The following is a 21,660-nucleotide window of genomic DNA, read 5'->3' as shown; positions in this document are numbered from 1 at the left end:
ATACTGCTCTGGCAACGTATGCGAAGGCTTTTAATTCTTCCAAAATATATACCGCAAAGAAAAGAGCAGTTCAAAGCTGATCAACGAGAGTGTCAAGGGAAAAGTGTTTCAGAAAATATCAAGTGGAACATCAACATCTGAGCCTGTGAAGGTGAAGATGATTACACTATCGAACACTCTTTCGTGACTCATAAAATATGCAAAACTCCTTTCTTAAAATTAAAACCTTTTAATAAGAAGAGTTTTCGATAGTGTGAGTTCGATGGACTATGTTCCTTCTGGTGTGAAGAGTTTGGAGGTTGTCTATCGATTTCACTTCGTGTTCTAATCGCGATTCTGCGAAAAAATGGGCGGTTGATCAAGAAGTCTCGGCGACAGTTCATTAAAGCGGGTTGATGGGAAAGATAACGCGTGGATGAGAAAACTCGAGACCTCGAATCAGGTCAATAGGGGTACAGATTGCACACAATTGAAGTGGAGGTTTGACGGGGTAAGTAGACCTTCTACTCGAGTAGACAGAACCTCGATAGGAGCAGCGTACAGAAACGTACTACACAAAGCCGTGGGTTCGCGTCGCGTGAACATGGGAATGAGTGCAGCCGATGCAATCGCGTTGCAATGAAAAACGATTTCATTGCCTTAATTTAAATACTGCAGTCGTCATTGCGAAACAGTGATATCACGCGGAAGATCGCCGCTTAATAGTGATACACGATCATGAGTGTCATATATGCAGTGACAATAGATGGTAGATAGCGGTGGCTGTAACGGTGCACTATCAACTTGTCAAAAGTACCATTAACGTATAATAGATGCCAGAGTTAAGATCACGTGCTCCGTTTAATTGCAACGCATTGCAAGTACGACTGTATCGATTTCTCGGGGAATTTCAGTGGGGACTTTTGCCAGAATCCTCGTTAAGAGTCTATGTACAAGAAAAGGGGGGAAATCGCGACAGAGCGTCGGAGAGTACACAGTTCAACGTCTACAGATAGGCAAAATAGAGAGATCCGCGAAAGAATAATTTTCTTGCGGTTTGTTAAACAACGAGCAAAGCTCTACAGTTTTAAAGTAACACGGTTTTCCTTACTGTCCAACAGAGGCTCGTTCGATCATCCTCTCTACACAAAAAAAATTGATAAAGACGTCCAGCTTCAGCAGCTTCTCCACTATTAGTCAGAAGTGAAATCATAAAACACGAGAATATTCAAAGTCTGGTCTCATCTATTACTAAAGTAGCCATAAGTCAAGTCTGGCCTGGTTCAGAATTGACACTTCTGTCTAACAATGTGTCCACATAAAACAAGAAGCTGTATGTCTTTATCGTTGTCGAGGAACAGATTGAAACGACAAGTTGTAAACGTTCGTCTCGATCGACGAACCTCCGCGACAGATTTACGAACATACACCGATGATCGGGGCACAGGTGTACGCAAGTATAAGGCGGATCGTGGCTAGAGAGGGCGATAGGTTGAAGGAGCAAAGCAACCACGAGGATATACTTAACTACTCGAGCTATTGTCCAACGATCGATTTGCACGTGAGCAGGAGTACTATCTTTCTAATAATAGGCCGATATGCGCGCGCAAGTCTCTGCTCATGATTTCGTTACGTACAGAAGGGATCGCGGAGAGTTTATCGATGGCAAAGAATCGCTGTGACGGTACAGCCAAGAGAAAAGGGAGGAATTTATCTTCGTATAAACTATACTATATTCATTCATTAACTCCTACACATTGGTCGAAGGGCACAGTTGCTTGGAACACCGTTCCCAAGTGTCCAAGAGAGTGATTTAAGGGTCAGTTCAGAGAATATATATTACAACGAGTTTTAGTCCCATTTGTCATGGTTTCCATGGTCGATGGAACACCCGAGTCAGCTCAAACTCGATAATCGGTCTACTGTAGCCGGCTGACGACCGAAAAGTAAGCGGAACATAAATTCAGATTCGTCCAGCTGCCCCCCTCGCCTTCCCCAAGAAGGAGAAAGCTGTTCCGCCTCGAATCCAGCCGTCAGCGTGACAGAAATCCAGTTATAGCCGCGTTACGAGCACACGCAGAACGTGAGCTCGTCCTTCGATCCATTGGTAGATCTTGCTGGGAAATTAACTGTCCTAGGTGGGCGGTCTCGAACAATTAACGAGCCTCAAGCTCGATTTGTGTACACGAAACACACGACGAATCGAGGGCTGACGCTTGAGCAATCGTCATTATCATCATTACTCAAGCGCCCTACGATCCCACACCCCATTGGTATCTCAAGTTTAAACAGAACTCAGGGTTTAAATTTGTTGAACTGCAGTATCAACCCTTTTAGTGATTCCACTGTCTGAACATTAAAAGGGTTCATATATAGGATGTCTCAAGGAAACAGAAACCTTTCAAAATTGTATTGGTAGCACTGAGTAACTATTTTCTTAAAAATATTACATTTCTAAATTGTCCTATTTTTGTGAGACACCCCCTACAGATTCATCTCTTCTCCCAAGGTTCTAGTCAAACCCTAAAATAAGGAGGATCGCCTCGAATCGTGACAAGTGTTTCACGAACACAACGGGAAGCAACGACAAAACACTGTGCGCACCTCGGTAGGTGCAGCCAGGCCCCAAATGTCGATGGGTACGTGAAATACGACTATTAGTAGGTGCACATTCCCGGGGGACCCTCTGACCGAAGGTCGTCCCCTTAGGGGGAACCGAGGACGTACAAAGAGGAGCTACAAGAAGATCTAGAGTGACAATCAGGATGGGTGTGTCCTACCTTTCACGTCATCGTCCTCGATCGTCGTGCTGCTGTCGGTAGATTCCTTCACCTGAGAGCCATCGCCCTTCTTCGTGGTGCTCCGACCTGGAGCACGCAGAGCGTTTCAGTAAATCGACATAGAAGATGGTTCAGTGTGTGTGAGAGATAGAGAGATAGAAATAGTTAGAGATAGATAGAGATAGGTAGAGAGATAGAGCAAAAGTAATTGAGCATAACAAAGAGAGAAGAGTAAATCGGCAGAAGGGGAGGCTTTGGGATGGTTGGAGGAAGCGAAGAGAAGAGATCGCAGAGCGAGTAGAGCACACAGACGCAGAAGGCCACGGGAGAAGCTGGGAGAGGGTGGAACTATCGGGACAATGAAGTCCCGTTTGCAGTTAGAATTAGAGAACAGTTTGAGAAAGTTAGTTCGGCATAGCGATCAAGACAGACGCGTGCGTTCAGGCTTGGAGCGTTAGAAAAGTAGAGAGGGTCCTTCGAAGGGTTCCCAAACTGTACCAAAGCTTGCTCCTCCTGTAGAAAATAGCAAAGTGATTCAGAAGACAGTGTTCTCGATATCTAGAGTGATATTCAGATAGATGCAAGAGCGTCGTTAAGTATGGTCTCCCGATGGTTCTACCGGGTGCACATTTTCAGCGAATTATTCATGAGCAACGCGATTCCAGGCTCGCGGCGGAAACCGCCCCCGCAGGAACGTCGCTGAGAGCGAGGCTGCGGGGAAACAGTAAACGTCGGATGAAACTGGAACGAAGTTCGGGAACAATGGGAGACAATGAACCCGGCAACCACCTTTCCTCCATTCTTTCCTCACAAAGGACGCCTGCAGTCCTCGCTGATTATGAAACAGATTGGCGGAGAATCGAAGAATAGCGCACAACAGTTGCCGCCTTAACGGCCGAGGGAAGAAAGGAGGAAAGGCCGCCGAGGAGTCGGAGGACTTTTCAAAACAACGGAATTTCGAGAACAAAAACGGACCTGAAAGGGAGTCGCGCGAGCCATGTCTCGATCGCTAAATCGAAACGCGAGATTGAAGTTTGTTGAGGAGAGAAAGAGAGTCCAGAGTTGGAAGAGTATCTCTTTAGGAGAATTGAAATTAGGAGGCTGAGACTGATGAGTATCGATGGTCGAGGCAGGGTCGACGTAACGAGCGAGAGCTGGATGCTCTAAGCATTCTAGGGATTCTAGAAATTCTAATCCAAATTTGGGGATTTCCTCTCACTCCTCACGTCGATCCATCTCATCATCAGCACAACCCTTGTTATTTACTTCTCCACAAAATGAAGACCAGCTCCAAAATAAATCTAAGTTTCCACTGATACAGTGAATGCATCAATACATAAAACTCATATTTCCAGCAAAGAAGACTACCGAAGAAAACTGCAAATCAGTAGAAGATAGATTGTAGATAACTGATAAAGCGAAAGAGAGAGAAGAAAGGGGAGAGAGACCTTCTGGTTAGGAACAAGGGACTGCAAGGAAGTCGAACACTAGTGTACGTATTCAGCATGCGAGACAATCGTGATCAATCAGTCCGAGCAACTTTGCCGATGCTCTCAAGACGACGTATCGGTGCCAGGGAAAGGTCCTCTTCTCTTTACCTTCTGATGTCTGCTCTCGAGAGCTCGGCGTCGTTCCGTGCCAGAAGCGTCGTAATCGCAAAAAGAAAAATATTGCAACTGCATGCTGAGCGGCGTGCGATGCGTGTCGTACGAGAGTAGAGAAAAAAGGTGTCTGGGTACAGCAAATTGCGAGTGACGGGGCCAGGCCAAGTTCCTTTCTCGACTGCTTCCGCTGGGAAGCTGTCTGACAGTATCGACTAAATTCGCGTTTCTCCTAGTGGTCTGTCCGTACATAGTCAGCCGCGGAACGAAAGGCTGTCGATGGTCGGTCAGTCTGTCAGGCTTAAAAATCCTCCTTGGCGAAAAGTAACGCGTATCGGGAAAAATGACAGAAAATTCCAAGTGGAAAAGGCTCCTCGAAAGAACCTTTCGGAAAATTGAATTACACAGTCGCCCCGGGGCGACGTAATTATTGTCGCGGCAATATCAAACCTCAAAGGACGTGAATCGTCTCTCCGCGGGGATCGGCTTGAATAATTTACCTTTAGGAGCGGTGTGGAGAGACAGGATGGAAAGGCACTCGGTTCCAACGCGTATAAATACGGAAGCGAAATTCCTCCCCGAGGTATAATATCCGTGTACTTTGGAGGAAAGGCAGCGGAAGCTGCGGAAACGCGTTCATCGTGTCGCGCTTTTATGCGCTCTGCGTATTCTTATCTCTCTACCGCGGAACTACCCCCGCGTCGAGGCAATGCACAGGTCAAAGGTGTACAGAGACGGGGGGATAAAAGTGTCGGCGGAAAATTTAGAATTGATCTTTTGGATCTGGATTTAGCTTTCGCGATAGTGTCGGCTATTTTAAGGAATTCGAGGGAAAGGCGCAGGGGATGTAAAATCGATTGACAAGGCATTGCTTCGACAAAAGGGGCTCAAAGAAAGGCGTGAGAAGTCCAGGGACATTGGTGCTCGACGTGGGCGGCCCTTTTCGACACGCTGCTGCTTGTCACGCGTCTGTATCTGCATTCTCTGCGAGGCGGCTGTTAAGAAATGCGAGCAACGCGGATAGACAGCCGAGAACCAGGCATAAAATGAAATAAATAAGCGAGGCGTAAAGCGTAGGCATGCCAAATGCGACGCGGCTGCGGTTATTCATGCGACGGTGCCCCTTCTGAGCACTGCTGTTTTAATACAACCATTTAACTATTGACTAGTCGCTGCTCAAAATTTTTGGGAGACCTCCTAGAAGCCTTTCCATAAAAACCAAAACAGGGAAATTAAAGATAATACATTGAAATATAAATAAAAAACAGAGAATAAACGATTCTCTGATTCTGGCTCGCCTATAGTCAGTTCCACGAGGAGAATCGCTTCCCCTACCCATTTCCATGACACCACGCCCCTCAGCGATGGTTCGTGGAAGGGGAAAGCCTTGACCCAATTGTTTTAAGCAGCACAATGGGACAGTTGACTCAAGAGGGGACACACCGACGAATAAATCAGCCGCTGATCGATCCCAGCGTGTAAATTGAGTTTGTATCGTGTGTGTAGCATCGTGTGCAAGCGCGGCTTATCGTTTTATCGGTTAGAAAAATTCAGAAATTGGGAGGGTGTCCTTGCACCTCCGACCCACTTCGCGTACAGAGTACCTTGTCAAAAAAATCAGTCATAGTGTGAGTAAGAGACAGACAGATAGAATAAAAGAGAGATAGACGGATAGGCAGACAGAGAGAGCGACTGATCGCGTTCTCTTGGGATCTGAAGACTCCCAACACACTGGGATCCATGGGTTCTAGTCCCACATGAGATTTGTCGAATTCTTCTACTTCGACGCTCGAAATTTATGAACCCCCTCGTGTTCATATTTACAGACATAGAGACATCTTCGCGCGTAAATTCCAAAGGCATTCAAAGCCTCGCCCCTCGAGATTTATAGGGTCGATGAATTTTGAGACAGTTCCCTCTCCCTCGAGGATTTTATCTCTCGCTCCAACACCCCCCGAATCGATACCACGAGGAAACAGTTGCGAGTTGTTCGGCTGGAAATTACATTAAATATAGATCACCAAATATCGCGTGTAAGGGAAGTCCCGATTGCAAAGTATCCACGATCCCAATTCACGAAGAGCCAAATCCTCGGCGCTCAAAATTCATGATACAGCTTCGATCGACGAGGCAGCCGATTCCTTCAGCAGAGGACAGTTCAATTTCGAGCGACGTTCATAATTAAAAAGCCCTTTCGGCTTCCACCGTTCCTCCAGGCAGCATTTAAGATCAGCTCAGATTGCTGAGCGAACCCAGCAATTTCTAATGGCTCCCGAGGTCGGGGTACCAGAATAATTCAGTATCGTTCCCCGCGACAGGATCGATTTTCCAAGAGAACGCGAGAACAACAACGCTCTCTCTTTCGTATCGTGAATGAACAGATCCTCGGAGTCGATCGATCGATGATCGTTTGAGAGGAATCGTTCCTGATGAGTCGAGTTTGATCCCGAACGAAGATACTGCGGCGATTGAAAGAGATCTTGGATGATTCGTGGTGAATCGATCTGGTTCTGATTGTCTCGAGACAGTGGCCAAATTCTTCTTTGGTTTCACTTGATCGAACATGGTCCTGTTTAATGGAAGTCTGGATGGACAAGTCTGCGATGGTAATTTTTTAAGTCGTAGGAGTGAGTTCGAGGCGAACGAACGAAGGAACAATCTGATGATAAGCAGATTTCATGAGAAGCTGTGGGAATTGATAAGATTCTGTTTTCTTTTATGTGCGTGTCACTCTCTTGTCGCTGGAATTTTTATCGCGCATGTTGTTTTCGCAGACGTCGTTTTAATCCTGTTTGTAAATAGAAAAGGAAGGCAACGTTCTCGCAAAAAAGAACGAAAAAAATGGAGCGAACGCTGATCGCGGATCGAGAAGCTCCGAGGGATCGAGAGTCGGCTTACAGCGACGAGATAAATTTAATTAAACTTCGACGACGCCGATAGCTTTCTCGCCGAGGCGGGAAACAAAGCGAACGGCCGATTCTGGGAGACCAAGTTTCGAAGTTAATTATACGTCGGTTGCAGCGTGATGGAAGACGAAAAAAAGCAGGGTTAGAGAGAGAAAGGGAAACGAACGATCGATGGCTGTCTTTCGCTTGAGTAATTGAAACAAATTGCCAGCAACGCGCTGACGAAAGCCGAGTCGCGTTTGCACGGCGATTTCTCACGGAAATTGTTACATGGTAATGAAAGTATTTGATGGCTCCTCGCGATAGGAGCGTAACTTGCACGCGAAGCATGGAAACGTTGCTCCTTCTTCTTCTGTCCACGTTCATTTCCCTTCTAGGAAGCCTCTCTTGAGACTCGAGTATCGATTCTTTTAGGTAAACTGTACTTTGATTACCCCCAGATGGAGCACTGTTATTTCAGCCAACAAACTTTACATATTTTAATATTGCATAATCTTCGACTGCATTTAGATACCGAAGGACTTGGAATAACTGTATGAAATTCGCTCTCCTATTTTTCCTTTTCCACATAGAACGTTACCTTCCACATTTCATTAAGAAATTCTCTCCCATGGATCGAAAAAATCCTACCAAAGTGTCCACTTGGACTGTTCCTCGATTCGAGTCGAGTTAGACTTCATTTCCTTGGCGGTGTACTGACTCTATCCCTACCTGATTCTACTTCGAGCATGAAGTGTCTCCGACGATGTGTCTTTCGCACAGAAAATCAGTAATAAATAGAAGATAAAATGAAAAAAAAAGAAAAGAAAATATATATACATATAAAAACGGGGTACACATATGCTAATTAACAGCGAAATCATCATGGATCATATGGTGACACGCGAGAGTGTCGCGCTTGGTGTCTACGTATGCAAGATGCTCATCTACTCTGCTAAACGGGGAGGTCTATGCACACTAAACAGGGCCGATTGTACTGGTTTGCACTTGCGTGTACAAAATGCACGTACACGCTCGCGGACGGGTGAATACACAGATTATAATATTGTTTATCGAGCATCTATCGTAGGAGGCGATCCAGTGGATGCTACGGTAGACTAACAGAGAAGGGTGTGTATGTATAATATATGCAGGTGTGTGTACGTACATAATACAGAGACACGAATTGCGTGAAAATATTCATACGTGGTATTTTGGAACGTTGGTGATCGTTTGCATACATATTCATTGAAGTAATATGGACAGTAATTGTGCCTCGTAAGGTACACAGTAATGCCTTGAAAGCTGTTCGTGAAAGGTAGCTAGAAGTGTACTTCTGTCGAAGTTTGGTATTATTTAGATTGTAGGAATCCCTTTTGAATCAAAATATATCAAATCTTGGGATTCTGAATAGTTCTTGAGATTCAAGGCATTGCTATGGTTTTGGTTCACATAGTCGTTCCAAAATGTGCAGCATGAATGTGAAAGAGAGAGAAATAGAAAAGTGGGGCACGAGGTGTTTCGTATTTCGCTGATGTCTCAGAGTATGTACTACAGAGTCATTAATAGATACTAAACGCACAATAATCATTCGAGGGCTATTCTCGCTAGTGGACCGAAACAGTTCGGTGGTCAATCCAGCGATACTATCTCAATACGATAATAGTCTTCTCCTCTCTGCGTGTTTTTCTGTACGTGTGTTCAAAGTGAAATTTCAAAGACCAATTGAATTCTTAAGGTTTAAAGATCACACGATTTCGATAATCTGCTCTCTAAAATAGAAGTATCAAATCGTAAAAAGAAGTACAAAACGATATAAAACCTCTGATGAATTAATGACTTATTTTTGTTAAATGAAGAACTCAAAGGTCATCAACACGCGCGATATGAATAAAAAATAAAGCACGAAATGCGTTCATGAATCGTCTGATGCAACGGTGAAATAACCCATCGTTACGATCAATGATTCTTCATTCATGAACTCGAAAATGCAATGAATTTCAAAAAGGTCGGCGTTCCCACGTTCCCATGGCTCGATACGTTCCATGATTCCAATTCGAATTCCAATTCGAGTGTTAGCTCCCGAAATGACGAGGCATAACTGCATGATCAATGAGGAGAAAACTGCTTGAGTCCACTGCGACGACGATTCGCGTTACCCAGAGTTCCAGAAATTCAACACCGAAATCATTCAAAGGATCTACAAGTCCGCACAGACAAACAGAAAAAATACTGTTCCATTCTGGGTAACGTAGCACAGTCCTTGCAGGATATGAGGTGCGAGCCAAGTGCATCGACTATGAGGTAACAAGGTCTTGTGAATGACTATCATGACAAATCGTTTGATACCCAGAGCGAGCGAGGGTGAAATTGCTGAAACAATAGAGAACCAATGGGGTGAGATCGCGAGGACCTCGAGAAATTTCGGGTGCCCTGGGCACAGAGAGGAACCAGCTCCACGATGGCCAATCGGGGTGAATGACGAAGGAATTCCATCCAATATTTCACCTCGCTGCTCGGATCGCCTAGATCTATGGGGATCAACGTACGGGACTCTAAGTTCGTTCGGGTGCACGAGCAAGGATGATCGCTTTTGTGCTTCATTTCGTGGCCCCGAGGATTCGTTCAATTCCATCGACGAATTTTTCCGACTCTATCCCCCTCGATGGTCGAGCGAAACGCTAATTCGCAAGTTGGCGCGGCATTCGCGAGAGCTAATGAACGAAACGAAATTTCGGAAGCGAGTAAACTCGATTTGCAAGGAACTGGCGAAGTTTCAGCGGACCGTGAGCTCCTCGACTGTTGTCGAGGGGTACGGGGGAGACTCGAGAGGCGGGGGTGGATGCGCGTCTACCCTCTTAACTTTCGCAACGAGGACTAACGTCTTAATAAGCGAAATGAACGCTGCGTGCGCGGCCACGTCGTGAAGCACCTCTTGAAAAGAACGAAAGGGCTGATGAACAGAGATCCTCTATACATGGGGGTGTGGACTAGGGTTCTAGTGTATGTGCAAGGTGGGTGAAGAACCGGGTGGGCTATGGGTTATGAATCTGGGAGAATAGAGAGAAAAAGATAGAAAAGAGAGAAAGAAGTGAGGGGCGAGAGAAAGAGAAATAAAGAGAAAGATGAATGTTTATAGAGACAGAGAGACGGGGACGTAAAATTTAATAGGAGGTATAAAAGTACTGTCTGTCGTGGTCCATGAAGCGCTGAAGAGGGCCGGAGGTACTTACCCTGTCCATCATTCTTACTTGTAAAGTTCCTCGTCGCCAACATAGTCGTCAGAATAGCGCCCTGCGGACAGAAAGCGAGCCTGATTATTCTTCTGCGTTAATTGAGACCGAGAAGGGGTAAATAGTAGGGGCGACAACGAGGGTAGCTCAGGGGTATCGTTACTCAAAGGAGAATTAATAATTTATCTTAATTTCTGTGAATATTCTTTGGCCCCCCTTTTTGCTTCGCCCTGTACAAAATGTTCACCTCGAATTAAACTGTTCCTCGAGCCATGATATAGAATCTGACCCTTAGACGTCGGGAAGAGGAAAAGCCCTAAATTAAAGGAAAAACCCTTTCGCTAGTTACTCCCTTCGATGCAATAACGCAGCGCAACGGTTTAACTATCACGCTTGTAATTAACTGAACTTTCGATCCGGCTGAATGGGAGCTGCGGGGGCGCCATGAAACTCGTTTAACTGCAATTTTATTTAGCTGCACGTTCACGAGGTTCAATTTCATGGAGAGTCCGCGTTTTTAACCTGCGAAATGATCGCCGTAAAGTCCCGACAGCGTCGATTCCTCGGTTTGAAGCGAGGCGACTTCGACAGGCAGCGAGACGAGCGTCGTTCGGTTCTTTCATGAAGCCTCGCAGAGCTTCCGGTCGCTCGTATTCAAGTTATTACACCGTGAACTTTAGACCCGAATCGTTCGCGAGCTGGATCGTAGACGCTTCGCTACACAACGATAACTTCTCTCATGCTCAGAATATGTCTTGCTTTATCGGTCCTCCTGTAGACGTTGTAGATCGATAGATTAACTCCTCCGCCATTAATTTGCATTTGCAGCGCCTTTTACCGGAATTAAACGACCGTATCGTCCAGCCATTATTCGATCGCGTGAACTCGTCGCGACGCTGCTACGTGGCAATGTGTCTCTTAACGTACGATCTCTACTTCACTATCGTCATGTGTTGCTCCCACTTACTAAAATGTGATTATTCAATTTCATTTGTAGGGACGTTTTTATTTGCGAGAACTGAACTTGGAATTCAGATAAAAATGAAAGTGCAACATGTAATTCAGAGTCAATGACTAGAAGCAACCCTCTTCCTCCTTCAAATCTTGAGGCTACCCTCTGTATTAATGGCTGAGTTCCACGGTAAAAGCATATTTAAGGCTGCAGTGTCCGCGAAAATCGGAAGCACAGGGAATGGTATAACAAATACGTGTAACTGGCAAGACAAACAGAGCTAATAGCAGGCGAAACGTTAGCACAACGTTCGGCTGGAGTATCGGGGAAATATTTACGACAAATATTTGCCGGCAGAACAATCGATTTCGATTACAGGCAGAGTTCTAACAGGGCTGGCTTTTCCGCGTTGTAACACGCGCGGCGTATTTAAATTTCGAATATTAAATGCCGTCGACGCTCTCTTATCGTGGCAACAGAAAACGAACCGTCCCTCCCCACACCTTCTCGTTAAATATTCATGCCGCACGCTTCTACGTGTCGCATTCAGAGAACGGTCTCGTGAAGCCGCCGCTCTTTCGAACAAGACCAAGGATTTCCTCGCCCCGATGTCGCTGTCCATCGTTTCGATCGCGTCTCAGCGTCGCGAATCGACGATTGACGTAATATCACGGTTTAATTTGCAAGGCGATTTAAGATGCGCAGCCGAACCAGCGATCCTGCTTCAGAAATTAATTTCAATCTGCTTTGCAGCTCGGTTTTGAGGCCAGACGAAATTTATTCTGGGGAAATTAATTTCCTTTGGTCCCTATCGTGAGAAACGGGTCGATTTAAAGCTTCAAGAGAACGAGCGGAGAGATTCTGCGTGGAAATTACGGTCGATGAACGGTTTGTTAATGTAAATCGTGCGTCCTGTGAGCTGTTGTGGCGCTCTCGATGTGTAGGGTAGATTCGCGGTTTCGAAATAGCAATTGGAAGCTTTTTAAAAACTGTAACACCACTACAGGCTGACGCTGAAACAACTTTCTCATCGAGGGAAGGTAAAACACGGGGATTATTAGTCGAGTGTTTAATCAAAGATTGCCAGAGTTACAAACCACGGTTCGAGTGTTTCTTTGAGTTCGAAAATTAAAGGAAAAACGAAGTGTGGGAATGAATATTTTTCGCTTTGATTCGAGTTTCGAGTTCCACGAGTGCGTGAAAGTGCTGTTTAATAACATGTATGGAAAATAAAAACTTCAACGCGCCTTGTTCTCTTTATTAATTAAAAAATCGTGCTTTGCAAGACAATTAATAATCCTCGACTAATAACGAAATAAAACTCGTACGCACCCTCACGTTTCTACACCTATACTATCCCCAAAAATCCATTACGACTCCATTCAACAAGATTAATCCCAATAATTACAAACAATATTCAAGAAACACGAACCACTCTGAAATACTTCACCTGGTCTGTCACCCCTGAGCGCTGGGAGCCACATTAGACACAACTGTTAATTACATTCGGACTTAATGGAACGATCGCGCGATTGGAAGCTCATCAAACGCCCATCCCTTCATGTACCATCAACCAGGCACCAACAAAAAATATATTTATTAACAGAGATGGTCATCATTCATATCCTAGTCGATACTAAGGACGCTTAATCACTGCCAAGTAGCAGATCCAGAAAGAGTCACTCGTGTTTCATTTCTCAAACAGAGCCTGATCTGGCTTTTAAGCGAATTGAAATCGATGTAGGGTAGCGTGCCATGTGGACATTTTCTCGTGAAGGGGGTGAGGGGAAGCTGGATACGGAAATTCAATAGTTAATAGGAAATTAACGGAACAAGTGGCTAATGAGGTACGCGTGCTGCAACATGGCAGGATTATAAATTATAATTTGTGTGCGTGTCGCTTGTCGAGCCACGAATGGACTTGTAACACGTGTCCGCTGCAAATGACGAAGGGTTTTTGCATGTACACGAAGAGGCTGAACTCTCGAGTACAAGTAGCCAGAATTCAGAGCTTTTCCACAGGGTGAAACTACTGTGTTCTATGAAAATATCAATTTTCGAATATTCTATTCCACTCAAAACTTTACTTCACCCAAAAAATTCTAGTTTTCCTAAATGGATGAAAAGAGGTTCCCTAGTTAATTTTTAGAGACTTTGTCTTCAATTTTCTCAGATGAACTGCCACCAAAAATTGCCAAATATTATCGAGGGTTCCATTCAGAACTCTAATCGCCGTGAATTTTGCACGTCACGTTCGTGGAGGGCAGGACTTTTCACGTACACCGAAAGTAATCACGAGAACGTGCTTACACATATACACACGCGAATGTACAGGGAATTCGATTCGAGCACACGATTCTGATAGCAATTCCAGGGACTCTGCCCGCGTCATTTACAATCGCAACAGGCGTCCAAGGGTGGCTGGGGTTAGGAGGAGGAGAGACCCACGAATTCCCAATCAAAGACGACTCTACGCTGACTTTGCCACTTCCAGTGGCGAAGGTGAAAAGACGCAATTAAAGGGAGAAGACAGAGTTCTTTTACGAATGGAACCAATACTGTTCCTCTCTCTTTTTGGGCTTCAGATTAGATTCGATAGGGACTAGACCTCTGGTCATTGGAATTAGGGTTAAAATGCTAGGTCAGTAACTTCAGTGGGACCAACAGACTACTCTGAAATAAAGAATTCGATTAGAAGCAGAAGTTCAGGGTGTCCCACTCCCTCCAGAAATAAAGCCTAAGTTCCCTGACGAAGTGAGCTTCAAGACAACGATGTTAATTTATTCACCGGCTAATTTCTTCCAGCGAAACTTCAGGAATCCATGGGAGCGTGTCTCAAGACCTTATAGCGTGTGCCTCGTTTTCCGACTTAAGAATTTATAACAACCTTTCGAGGTAATTTAATGAACAGTAAACGGGTCGTCGGATTTCTCGAAGGGAACTCATTAAGAGAACGAACACGTGACTTGTATTGTCTAGACGCATGATTACATAATGCCTGGTAGTTCCACCCTGCTTCAATTTAAATTAATAACACCCCCACCTCTGTAATTTCATCGAGAACAGAAGACTCGCTGAAATTTCGGCAGCCTATTAAAAACCTAGACATCGGAAATTCTGGGAAACTCAATTTCGAGTTTCGAGCAGTTCCTATGTGTTCGAGAAGCATGTCTGGCCTCGTGGTCGAGCGCCAATGGTTACACGCTAAACGCTAGTTTATCCTTCACAGAGGCGACACGGCTATAGATCATTTAACGGGCCGACGCGCCTTAACAGTCGACGTCTCGAATCGAAACTCGCGCGGTAACTAGTTACGTTGCCCTATAGTTCGGCTACAACGTCGGCAACATGCTCCCTCGCGCGGTGAATTCTATTAATTGGGAAACTCGCGGCCCCGTATCCACCTTCTAATTACTCGTCCACTCGACAGGGAGATCGCTTAATTAAACTGCGAAAGGGAACAGCGAGGACTCACCTTTAATTTGCGCCTTGCGTTGAATTTCTTCAAACACTCCACGGTCTCTTGTCTGTGGACGACAGATGCTACACGTTCGCGTTGCTGTAACACAAGAAAAGGGAAGGATATTGTTAGTACGATGTTGTGGACTTTTTTCAGGATAAATCTCGAGGGTGGTTCTACTTACGCAGATCCAAGGGTGCTTCAGTGCCTCGCTGGCGGTGATCCTTTTGCTCGGGTTCACCGTCAGCATCTGATTGATAAGGTTCTTGGCTTCTGGCGTGACAGTGTCCCATTCTGGACTGGGGTACTGTAAAATACGTGTGGAAGAAAATTAATTGCTGCTGGGGGGTGTAATTCTGGGCTCAAGAAAGAAACTGTTTTTGCTGAGATAATAAGGGTAGATAAACACGACACTAGTATCCCCCACAGACTTTGTATTTCGTTATTTAGTATGAACTGGTTATTTTCTTAATCCTTTTTTAGGTAGATACTGTTTGCTTATTTTTGCAGAAAATCGAGGGTGAGAGAGTATAAAATGGGGTGGTTCTTACGTCGTACGATCCCGTCTTGATCTGTTGGTAGAGCCGATGCTGATCCTCGTCCCAGAATGGCGGATAACCGACTAGTAGGATGTAGAGGATGACACCGCATGCCCAGATGTCGACAGGCTTTCCATATGGCTCTTTCTTGAGGACTTCCGGGCTGAGGTATCCAGGCGTTCCAGCGAAACCTTGTTCACGGATCGTCACAGTTCATTGTTGGATTAGATTGTTTTGAACGACAGAACGTTTTAAGCGATCCACCTTCCCTTAAAAACATGTCAGGCTGAAAATACTGTAGGATTTTCTGAGAAACATTCAATTCACTATTGTTTAAACTAGTGTAAAAGAAAAATCCAACAATATTTTCGTACCAACTTGACAGAATAAAAAACCTAACAACCGCTCAATATTTAATAAGTATATTTGTCTCGTAAGTCTAAAGTACTGAATCCCCAAAGAATTAAAAATTGAAACAAGTGCTTTCCTTCAGTTGCCGAGAGCAACAAGATGCTAAAGAGTACTCTCACGTTCGCGAAAGTTTGGATACCTAGAGGAACTTGGAATAGAAAATTACAATTAATTTAATGGCAAGTTGCAGTAGTTAGGAGCAAGTAGTTCAGGTCACATTCGCGCAAGAATCGACTGGCATGGAAGATGATATCGCGCAGCCCCCAACTATTCAACTTTCAAACAGCCGTCGTATCGTTAAGAGTTCGCGACGATGCGCCATTTACCATAGGGAAACTTGGAATTTCCAGCAGTTCGCGTGTGCATCGGGGATTTTCTCCGACGACCGAGGAAACTGTGAGTGCTCGACGCGTAACAGTGTCATCGTGCCGATGGAATTTCGAGCTATTGGCTTTTCCAGGACGGAAACGAACGTCACCGCGTTTCAGTCGGCTGTCCGGTACTCGACGAAGCGCAGAAAGTGGTGAACGCTGTTCCAGAGATTCGAAAGCAAGTAATTCTAGCTCGTCTGCCAGCATTTTCATCGGAAAAGAATGTTAAGCCACATTTACAACAGCCACTGACTTGTCAAACTTCAAGAACTTCGTTGCTTGAAATAAAACGAGAGAGGAAAACCCTAGAAAATTTCTTGTATTTCTTCCACTTCCCCGCCTCTTAACTGGGTCAAATAATTAAATACGAATTAACTCCCTCTGCGCGTCATTAATATTCCATAGAACCTAACACTAAATTTTCTCATTTTCCTCCAATGCCTGAACTTTTACAGGATGAGCGAACTCGAGGAACAGAATTGGAAATTCCCGTGGCAAAAGTCTCGGCAAAGGGGAATCTATTTCGCGGTGGGAAATTCGGGGGAAGTTTTCCAATAGGGCGGGAAAACTTGGCCAGAGTTCGTCGCGTAGAAAGAAAACGGGAACGGTCGAATCGTGGCTGTTCCAACGTGACATGCTATGTATAAATGCACCATCTACGTGCACGTTATGCAACGCGCATTAAATAGGGGAAGAGTTGGCAGGGGGCGGCGCAGGGGATCGGTAAATGAATGAGAATGTCGGCAGTCGAATTTAAATCGCGACAGCCGGCGGGAAAAGGAAGGAAGAACGCACGGTGAAAGCAACGGAAAGATTACACTCGAGTGAAAAATTTTGTTTCCCCGCTCCATGACGGAAATTCGAGCGAATTTGTACAAACGCCCTTAATTTCTCGCGCAAATTCATCCTGTCTGTTTTACTCCGCGCAGCAATTTGAACTCGATTCAAATTACGGTCGAAATTTTTGCCAGAAGTTTGAGACGATCTTTCATTTTGAATAATCAAATTTTATTTCTAAAAAAATTCAAACGCAGGAACACTTTTTGGTTATTTACTTTCTAGTAACTTTTTAAATTGAGTTTGAATTTTTAGTGGTTTTATTGGAAGATGCACTCACCGAACCATGCGTGTGCTTCGCCCTGCACCTCGATCGCCAATCCAAAGTCCGCTAATTTCACAGCCGCGCCTTTCGCCTTACTCGCGAGTAGTAAATTTTCGGGCTGCAACAGGAAGCAGACTCGTCGATATTTCTGTTCACTCTTCGCGCGAACTGTTCCCCTTGTCCTGCATTTTTACGCGGCCATGCTGTACGTTGATACACCAACGTTGGTCGTGTAATACGATGAATGCTTGACATACATCGCGATTCTATCTTCTACTGCAATGCGCGCAAATCTCTTTCGCAGTTTGTTTTTCCCGCCACAAACTGATTTTACCCTGATTCCCTTATTTCTATACCTACTTGTGTATTCCTAGATATCTGCAAGCTTGCGGTGCGCTGAGATGTGCTCTTGGAATACACGATCCAAAGAAATACTGTAGAGACTGGATTATTCACAATTTCTATGAATATTTAATATACGTAATAACGATAAGAGTTCTGTAGTATATTGACTGATACTTAAACAATTATTTAACAATAATCTGCTAAAGATAAGTAAGCTAGCTGTCACAAGGGTGCTTCAGATTTGAATTTCCTAGTGTTTCGGATAATCGAGGTTCTACTATGAAGGTAATAACTTAGAAATATCGAACACTGCTTTTTCCTCAAATTAAAAGTTCTCAAGCATAGTGTTATTCAGTTTCTATGATCATACTAGTGGTTCTACGTACCTTCAAGTCCCTGTGCACAACTCCATTGTGGTGGCAGTGGTGGACGCTTTCCAAAATTTGTTGGATACAGTGCGAGGCGTCCGCTTCACTGTAAAACTCTCGCGCGACAATGTCCTCGAAAAGTTCTCCACCAGTAACTCTGAAAGCCATCAAAAAAATCTTCCTGTAGATTCAATTACCAAAAAGGTTCATAAACGCGTCTGAGTATCGTGAATTGTTTGGTTGTACTACTGGGACGAACCATTTTCTACATTCCTCAGCTTTCTTTATTAAAAAAGAGGGAAGAATAGGAAGAAGAGTCTTTAACTCAGTGTGGACCAGGTGTAACACTACCTTTGCTATAGTCAGATCGAAATGAACACCCCAGAACCACTGGCTGAGCCATCCACTTCTACTTACACTTCAGGCATTAAGAAATTGAACGACCAGCGAAATGCAAATCGCACAGAATCATAATTCTTCAATTGCTTGAAAGTCGCAAGGAAAGCCCTAATAAATTCCAGGTGAATGAGAGAACCGCGAAGCCGATCGAGTCCCCAATTAATCGTAGCGATACTTTTCACCATGGAATATCGATACCCACAACGGCGTAGACTCATTAATATGCAAATCGTAGCTGATTAAAATTCACGAGGACGGGTCGTTCGAATAATCACCCAGTGACTGGTACAAATTAACAATTACCGTGCGAGAAGAAAAGAACCTGGGGGAAAAAGAAGTGCCCAGGAAGTTTGACGTCGTAGACACGTAATTGAATTATACTTGGGAAAATTTTGACTCAGCGAAGTGTCTCCTAATTTGTAGAAAGGTATAAAAATTTATAGTGGAAGGGGTTGTTCCATGAAGAGGCCTTCAACCACCAATTGCTCTCGTTCCGACTATACAGTTCTCAGTCCCTCATAAAATTGATTGCTCGTTATAATTGTCAGTACCTCGTTATTCCACGATGACGATGCATTACAAGTCTTAATCCCAAGATCTTATTACACTATTAAAAAGAAGTCGATATCAATGCGTCACAGATTAAAGCTACTGTCCTATTATCGACGGTCAGACCATAGAAGGGCAGGCAAACGAGTTGGTGACTCGAAAATAACATCTTTTGTCGAGCCAGCTACACTCGAGGCAACAGACGTTTCGAAACCTCGATAATCATGTTCGATGAATCTCGCTCGGATTTTGACCAGAAAGTCGAATGGGGCCGAGGTAACTTTATTCTGAATCGAATTAAACTTGTCCATCGATAAGGTGCCCCTGTCCGCGACGATTTCGAGGATAATTCAGCATTCAACGCGATTAACTCGTCTGCCCCGCGAACTTTTCGACGCGACGCTATCGAATCGACACTTTGATTAATATTACTCTTCCACTTACAGGTCAAATACGAGGTAATGGTAATTCTCCTCCTGTATGCTGTCGTGTAGTCTCACTGTAACAAAAAAGAAACATGAAAACGTTAGTAAAACAGCCAAACAAAAAATTCATGATACTTTATAATTAAAACACAGAGCCTAGAACTCACAGTAGAATCTACTTGACAACTAAAAAAGTCTTTCCTCAGTGCACACGATAATCACGGCTCAAATTTCAGCCCTACACTATTTTTTAGTCCTCCTACCTCGCATACGTTTGAAAAAACACAAAGTGTAAATATTTCCAGCTTACAAGTCCCAGCGAGCTTTTGACTTGCACTCCAGGTGGAAATTACAATGCAAAGGGAAACGACGGTGCAGGAACGATTGAAGACGTGGAAGGAAAATTGTCGCAGTATCGCGCAAACGATCTTCACGGTCGTTGAACAAATTGCAGCGACGCAGTTGCATCGTGACGCATACGAACGACGCCATTAGAGATCCAGATTTTTGTTCAGCGCTGTTTGAGCCTTGTGACCAATTAGCCCACCGAAGGGTCGTTTATTTTTATCAAATGCAGCGGCCAATTGAACCAGAACTTTTCGTTCATTTTCTCCCGTGGAAGCTGGGCGAAGGTTTCCAGGCCCTTTAAATTCGAACGTGTCTAAATCAGAGCGCGAAGAACATTCGGGGGCAATTTTGAACAGGTGCCAAAGAGTATCGAGGAATTGCTTAAGCTCTCCTGAATATTAGCCCGAAAACTCGAACGACGAGGGATCGATACGGTCCGAGTATCATTTGCATTCGCAACAGTCTGCTCGATCGCGACGTTCATTAAGGTCAACGAAGAGACATTCCTCGCGATACAATCCGTAAGGTCTCGGCGAATCGGCCTTAATTAATGTCAAGTGGGCCTGGGCACCGAGTCCACGCGAAAATCGAGGTTGTCGACTGTCTTATCTGACGCTCTTCGTTTCTTGCGAGGAATAACACGCTCAGTGTCATTAAATACGTGCCAGTGAATATGAGAAAGCTTTATAGAAATATTAACAAGTGTCTAGAAATCACTACACGATCAGCTTAATATATTTTCCTTATTATTTCTGTATTCTAATTTAGATTCTAAGATGTGTCGAAAATTAATAAAATTAATGTATCACAGGAATTATTTGATGAATTTTTTATCATTTAGTGGATATCTATATCTGTCTATTATCATAAAATATTTTTCAAGGATTGAATCGAGACGCAACACAGAGTTCTAAAATTCCACGTTGGCCCTGTATTATTCCAAAATTCCCTATCGATCCCATAGACTGAATCTATCATCCCGAAGCTTATTGCCATCATCCTTCCCCCTCTGACATAGGGGCAAAAACCGTTTTGTTGCTCGAGGCCCGATAGCATCCCATCGCGTCTCGCGAAAAGCGATAGCTCATAGACTGGCAGAAAAATTACCCGATCCGAAACGGAGCCCTCTCCCGCCGATGAAAATTCCCATAATAACGCTCGTTCTGCCCTCTGATCTCCAACTCGCTCCCTCTTGATCCTTATTGGATCGACGGAGGGTAGCAAAGAGCACGGGAAGATAGGCTATCGTCATCCCCATCCTCCCCTTTTTGATCGGTTTGAAGATCATTCGAAAAGGATGAAGGCTGAAGAGAGCAGACATCTGCACTGCTCTCGTTTCTGCGGATACCTTCTCCATTTTCATTAAATTCTTCCGCCTTCCGTGGCTGTTCCAGACTCGAGGCGTCTCTGCTCGCGAATTTTCACTCGAAGACATGTGCACGGTAGTAGACGAGGCATTGGAAATTATTCTTCGTGATGGGACGAGTGAAATGAGTGGAATAGGTTTCTTTAATTTGCTAGCTCGTTCTGAGAAGAATTGCTTTGATAATGGGACTGCTGGAGGCATCGTGAGATATTAGTAAGAAATGGGTACCTACTGTACTGAGAGTTAACTCAATTTTGTCAGTAGAATAAGCCCTGAGTCAGACACAGTGAAATTCAGTAGAATATGCCACAAGCCAGACACCAGAAAATTCAGTAGAATAAGTCTCGAGTCAGACAGGGAAAGGTCAGTAGAATAAGCCCCTAGTCAGACACATAAAAATCAGTAGAATAAGTCCCTAGTCAGACACATTTCACGCGTATACCTTATACTTATTTTAATTTGAAGAACTAGAAAACCTTTTCTTGCAGTTTGCCGAAGCAAAGACCCAGCGACAACCACTAATAATGTCAACACATGATATCACGGT

At 44.4% G+C, this 21,660-nt stretch overlaps 2 protein-coding genes across 21 annotated transcripts in view; one reads left to right on the top strand and one right to left on the bottom strand.

Moving 5' to 3' along the window:
• Positions 1 to 21,660, bottom strand: part of Camkii (Calcium/calmodulin-dependent protein kinase II) — an 83,050-nt gene that overhangs the window by 18,671 nt on the left and 42,719 nt on the right. For 9 of the 20 annotated variants that reach the window (XM_076382932.1, XM_076382934.1, XM_076382931.1 and 6 more), the window contains exons 4-11: positions 19,419 to 19,473; positions 18,045 to 18,183; positions 17,329 to 17,431; positions 15,442 to 15,620; positions 15,075 to 15,197; positions 14,906 to 14,989; positions 10,479 to 10,539; positions 2,760 to 2,846 (exon numbers count right to left, since the gene is read on the bottom strand). In XM_076382932.1, the coding sequence (XP_076239047.1) occupies positions 2,760 to 2,846; positions 10,479 to 10,539; positions 14,906 to 14,989; positions 15,075 to 15,197; positions 15,442 to 15,620; positions 17,329 to 17,431; positions 18,045 to 18,183; positions 19,419 to 19,473 (831 nt within the window). The remainder of the gene's footprint in view (positions 1 to 2,759; positions 2,847 to 10,478; positions 10,540 to 14,905; positions 14,990 to 15,074; positions 15,198 to 15,441; positions 15,621 to 17,328; positions 17,432 to 18,044; positions 18,184 to 19,418; positions 19,474 to 21,660) is intronic. The other 11 variants (XM_076382952.1, XM_076382935.1, XM_076382941.1 and 8 more) reach the window with 3 other exon arrangements.
• On the top strand, positions 16,087 to 16,558 carry LOC143182529 (uncharacterized). The gene is made up of 2 exons (XM_076383568.1): positions 16,087 to 16,236; positions 16,301 to 16,558. Exons 1-2 carry the CDS (start codon positions 16,087 to 16,089, stop codon positions 16,556 to 16,558), a joined length of 408 nt encoding a protein of 135 aa, XP_076239683.1.

This window comes from Calliopsis andreniformis, chromosome 8 (assembly GCF_051401765.1).
Source record: "Calliopsis andreniformis isolate RMS-2024a chromosome 8, iyCalAndr_principal, whole genome shotgun sequence".
NCBI lineage: Eukaryota > Metazoa > Arthropoda > Insecta > Hymenoptera > Andrenidae > Calliopsis > Calliopsis andreniformis.
The sequence above is the reverse complement of the archived record's forward strand: the minus strand, read 5'-3'. Positions and strand labels throughout refer to the sequence as shown.